Source organism: Corapipo altera, unplaced genomic scaffold (assembly GCF_003945725.1).
Source record: "Corapipo altera isolate COAL_440 unplaced genomic scaffold, ASM394572v1 59688, whole genome shotgun sequence".
Lineage (NCBI taxonomy): Eukaryota > Metazoa > Chordata > Aves > Passeriformes > Pipridae > Corapipo > Corapipo altera.
Window position 1 is genome coordinate 1 of NW_020886996.1, and position 4,992 is coordinate 4,992.

At 52.1% G+C, this 4,992-nt stretch overlaps 1 protein-coding gene across 1 annotated transcript; it reads left to right on the forward strand.

The window, feature by feature from the left end:
• Positions 1-6: 6 nt before the first annotated feature.
• LOC113941427 (hydrocephalus-inducing protein homolog) lies at positions 7-4,665 on the forward strand. Its single transcript, XM_027632576.1, has 8 exons — positions 7-153; positions 523-755; positions 1,082-1,233; positions 2,000-2,195; positions 2,687-2,795; positions 3,390-3,647; positions 3,962-4,107; positions 4,448-4,665. Exons 2-7 carry the CDS (start codon positions 744-746, stop codon positions 4,012-4,014), a joined length of 780 nt encoding a protein of 259 aa, XP_027488377.1. The 5' UTR covers positions 7-153; positions 523-743; the 3' UTR covers positions 4,015-4,107; positions 4,448-4,665.
• The last annotated feature ends 327 nt before the right edge of the window (positions 4,666-4,992 follow it).

The window sequence follows — 4,992 nt, forward strand, 5'->3', positions numbered from 1 at the left end:
GTCCTTGGGGCCAGCAGAAGATCACAGTGGATTGCAACGCAGGAGCAGAGGGGAAATGTGAGGAGCAGCTGTACATTGACATCAGCAACAGAGACCCCAAGGACAATCCCCTCGGCATTCCCTTTACCCTGACTGCCGAGTCCTGCTTCCCAGGTACGTGCTGTCCACAGGTTGCCATGGGCAGTCCTGCTGCTGATCAGCACCTAAACTTGCTACTTGGATAGAGAGGCACCCTGGTCCTGAAGTCCCACCTTAAAATCCTCAGAGGCTGCAGTCCTTTTCAAGTCCACCAGTGGGGAGAGGCTGGGAGGGATGTGTGGAAGCATAAAAGGAAAGCAATGCCCTTTAAGACTGAGGTTAGCTGAGCTCCATCCTCACTGACTGAGCTCTCTCATCCAAGGCTGGGTTTTGAAGTCACCTGGACAGAAAGGGCTTATCAAGCCTTCTGAAAGGCTAACTGGGTCCAGGTAAATTCAGCAAAGAGGTTCTCCAGCCTCAGCCCTTCCTCTGGTCTGTCTGCAGCACTTGTTGAAGATGTCACGTCCATCTTTGAGCAGTACCCGATCCACAACAACGTCAATCTCCGCCAGACGTTACAGTCGGTGCAAGGCAATGGTGTGTTCATCAGAGATGATAACAAATTCATCTTCACCAAAGTTCAGGTTGGGCAACGGGTCACAGCTCGCTTCAAGATCTCTAATGGCAACAGTGTCCCATGTGACGTGGTCCTCTCCATCAAAGCCATGCCTGGAGAGGTAAGAACAAGAGGCCAGTGTGACCACTGCTCTCTAAAGGCCATGTGAGAACCTGCCTTGTTCTCCAGAGTCATTGCGTTCTCTGGCCCAGCTGGACCAGTCCAGCTCAGCGCAGGTCAAACTGCAGGGCAGAGCAGCAATGCCAGGGGGGCACTGGCATTGAATTCCACATCTCTCAAGCAAATTTTGGCTCACGCTTCTGGGTCTTTGGCGGGAATCCTTCTAAACATCTCTCGAAAGCACACTCAGAGAGGGGCTGTTAAGGATGTACTGGGTCACATTGAAAGATGTTTCCTCCTAACACTGCACTGTGGGTTCCCCCCAAGCCTCACAGCCTCATCAGCAACATCTTCAAGCTGGATCCTGTCGAGATGAGCATTCCTGGCTTATCCCATGCCTTTGCTACAGTGACCTTCACTCCAGAACAAAAGGAGGACTACCACTGCACTTTCACAGCTTCCCTTGTTAGCCCAAAAAGGTAGTGACCCTGTGAAGTATTGGGGGGACCGTTCCGGTAGCTGCCTCTCCTCTTGGTACCTCTAATGCTTTCAGTACCCTTAGGCAGAGTACTTGACATGAGATGATCTGGGAGGCAGTAACTGTTAGGCAGAGCAGAGCAGAAAAATGAGGAGGATACTTCAGGCTGTGTGAGGGACTCTGAAGAGAGGGCCTTAGGTAGCCAGCTGGAAGTTACTGACAAGTGCAACAGCTGAGCTGGGGCTTTCCAAGGACAAAGGCTTAGATGAAGCAGTTTCTGTGCCAGCAAGTCAAGATTTCCTCCTTATTTCTGTAAAAGGAAGTGATCCTGTGTGGTTCCCTGGTATGCATTAAGCTATTTTTATGTCAGGAGAGTGACTGGAGCTCTTATCAAAGAGAAGCCTGGTTCCTCTCCCTGGGACCTGTGTACTGGGTCTCTGACCTGCCCTTCCCCAAGCCTTTAGTGGCTGAACTGGAACAGGGAAGTCAGCTTTCTGCCCTAACAAGCAATTCCTTTTTTAGGATCCTTGGAAATAATCTTTACTGATGGTGGTGTTGATTTGGTTTTCCCTTCTTGCTTTTGTACTGTTTTCATGATGTGCCTTTGCTTGTTGCATATGTCTCCTATCACTGCAGCCAGAGGATTTACCACGTCTCATCTAGTGCCTCATTATTTATCTGCTGTACAGCATGATTCAAATCAGGGAAATTATTTAGAATTGTTATTCTGGAAGGTTCTGGCTGAAATGGTTTCTGTGCCTCTCCAGCAGCTCTATGAAGATGAAACCCCAACAGCTGACCTTCACTGTCAGTGGAGAGGGGCACGTGCCTGAGGTGACAGTCGAGCGCCCGGGCCTTCAGAGCAAGAGGGGAAACCCTGTGCTGTGCTTCAGGAGGCTCCTGCTGGGGGATTCACAGACACTCCCCCTGGTCCTTCGTAACAATGGCGTCATACCCACCCAGGTAAGGACCTGCTCAGGGAATGCTCTGGGCTGGGAACAAGTGCTTGTCCTGTGGAGGAAAGGTCCCAAAACCTGTGATTTTCTGTCCAGTCTTTCCTTGTCAGTTGAACACAAGACAAGAAAGGTGGTGGGGTGTTTTTCCCCTCATCTCCCAGCTCACATTTTGTTCTCATGTGGGCGTGTGTGACGTCCCAGTTCCATGAGATTGCATTTGATACTGGTTGACTCCATTTTAGTTAAACTTAGTTGTGGTTTCGTTACATTCTGCTCGTGACTGACTGTCCTGTTTGGCTCTATGTCAGTTCTATCCATATGCTTCTGAACACCCTTTTTTCCCTGTGTGACTTCACTTAACCTTTGTGCTGGGCGCTGTGTTTGAGGTGGGGAGGTGGTCTGGCTTCCCCGTGCTGGACCAGCGGCCGTACGGGCTCAACCCCCGTGCCAGCCTCTACTCACACCAATGTCATTGTGCTCCGTGTTCCCTTTTCTCAGTTTACAGTTCATATCATGGATGACAAGGGAGTTTTCTTCCTGAAAAGCACGCAGTCCACACTCCATGCCTTCCACATTGGAGACAAGGAAAAGGACTCCACTGGAAAAGGTAAATTCATTAACTGTGCAGCGTGATCATTCACAGAGGGAAAAGGTGTGCCCTGCTCTTGGCTTGTCTAAGCAGCAGCCACATGTTGGACATAGTTTCTTTCCTTGGTCTCTCTGTCCCCCGAGCTTTTCTTGTGGACTCCTTGCAGGGTTTCCTCCTAGCAAGTTGTAGGAAGTTTTTCTGTTCTTCGAGACACGGTGGGTTGAGCTGTGGGGAACTATCACCACCTCAGTGGACTGGCTGAGGTCTTTGCCACGTGTGGGAAGGTACCAGCCTGAAGGGAGGCAGCCCTTGAGCACACAAGCCAGCCAGCAGAAGCCAAAACCACTCCTTGGCTCAGCCTTCTGTATGGCAGGAGCTGGCTGGAAGCAGATGGAATGAGGGCTGGGTGTTAACCTGAGGTTAAGCCGCTTAAGTGGTGATATGTGTGATGGTGACATAGTCTTGTGAACACAGGAAGAGGGTCTGGAACCACTGGTGGGAGAACCTGTGCTTAGAAGCAACTGATTCCAACCTCTTATTTCTCATATAACCCCGGGAAATATTTCCTCTGTACAGCTCTATCACTTAACTCTGATTCCCATTGCCGTGCAGCCAAGAAGCGTCCCCAGAAGCCTTACATGCTCCTGGAACGTGGGCAATCAGCGGAGTTTGACGTGTTTTTCAAACCCACCCTGGCCCAACGTCTGGAAGGGAAGATCCGTGTGCCAGTGTCAGGCAACAGTGAGATCAACATAGAGCTGGTGGGTGAAGGCCACAATGATGACTTCACCCTTGATAACCTCTCTGGACTAGCAGAAGACAGCCAGGAGAGCAATGCTGAGGGCAATCTGGACGACGACATCATTGAGGGTAAGAGAGGAGAGGCTGCCAAGGTAGAGCGAGGAAGAGGAAAATGTCTGATCATGCGTGTCCTCTCTCTAGCCAGGGCTGGGCTGTCACCCACTGGACTTGGGGGGCCTGTGAGCTTGCCAGCCATGCACACAGAGCAGTGTGTGCTGTGCTGCTTGTCGCTGGGCACAGGCACAGCCACGGGCCTGGAGACCTCCCAGAGGGAGGGAGGGAGGCTTGGGGCAAGGAAGAGCTGAACATACACGTGTCTCTGCACGTGAGGGGGCGGATGGACCTCACTGCATGCTGAGATGTCTTGCTCTCCTTCTTCACAGGTGTCAGAGTGAATCACATAGAATTTGGGGATTGTGCAGTCAGGGAGCTCTGAGACAAGACCTTCACAGTCACCGACCGCAGCAAGGAGGAGGTGATGCGGTTTGAGTGGCCCCTGGCAGACTCCCCGTTCCAGTTCTCCCCCAAGGTGAGCTGGGACAGCCCTGCCTTTCCCAGTTGCTCAGGCCCTTTCCTGGTGTTCCTGGGAGCTGGCAGGGAGTCACCACATACCAGTGAGAGCCCATTCCAGTGCCATGCAGGAGATGCAATCCCTGTCTTTGCTGGGGCAGGGCTGTCAGCCCAGCAGAAAAGGCTCCACGTTCTGGGAGGTGGCACCTTCTGTTCATATTTGGTCTATCAAATCTCACATAAATCCTCACTGAGGTGCTGATTCCCAGCACAGCTGCTCGCCATATCAGTCCCTTTTGCTGTCAGTGCTGCCCTTGCCAGTGCTTCCAGTTTGGTCTTGACTTTCTGGTTCTCCCTAGGTGGGACACCTCCAGCCTGGCTGTGCCAAGGATATCAGAGTGACCTTGAAATCCAAGGTCCCGGTCACCATCAGAAGACACTCCGTGAACTGTAAGGTGGCCAAGATCAAATACCAGCTGCCACCAGAAGAGGCTTACAACTGGGACGACGAAATGTACATTGAGCAGTGGGAGGATACCACCGAGAGACTCCCGGGAGCCTGCTGGCCTTTGAAGCCGAGGGTAAGAAGCACAGCAGCAAAAGCTCACCGAGCTGCTGCAAAAGGACCTGCTGGCAGAGCAGCTCCTGCCTCCCCTGGGCATTGGCTCCAGCAGGGAGGTTCACCAGCAGTGCCTTTTAGGGAGAGGCGGATGCGCAGTGAGCGGGTGGGCTCACACCACAGGGCAAAGCCTTTGGGCAAGAGACCTTTATCCACACGCAAACTGCCAGTCTGTGCCACGAGCCAAGTGTTGCAACCCGTGTTGAATGGGAGGTCATGTTTGATTTTATCCCATTTTACAGTGTTAAAATCTCTTCATCTGATTTGGTGCCTTGTCACCCACAA

Coding starts and splice junctions, on each gene's coding strand:
- LOC113941427 (XM_027632576.1), top strand. Junction 1,234..1,999: donor TCCCTTGTTAGCCCAAAAAG/GTAGTGACCCTG, acceptor GTGCCTCTCCAG/CAGCTCTATGAAGATGAAAC. Junction 2,796..3,389: donor AAAGGACTCCACTGGAAAAG/GTAAATTCATTA, acceptor ATTGCCGTGCAG/CCAAGAAGCGTCCCCAGAAG.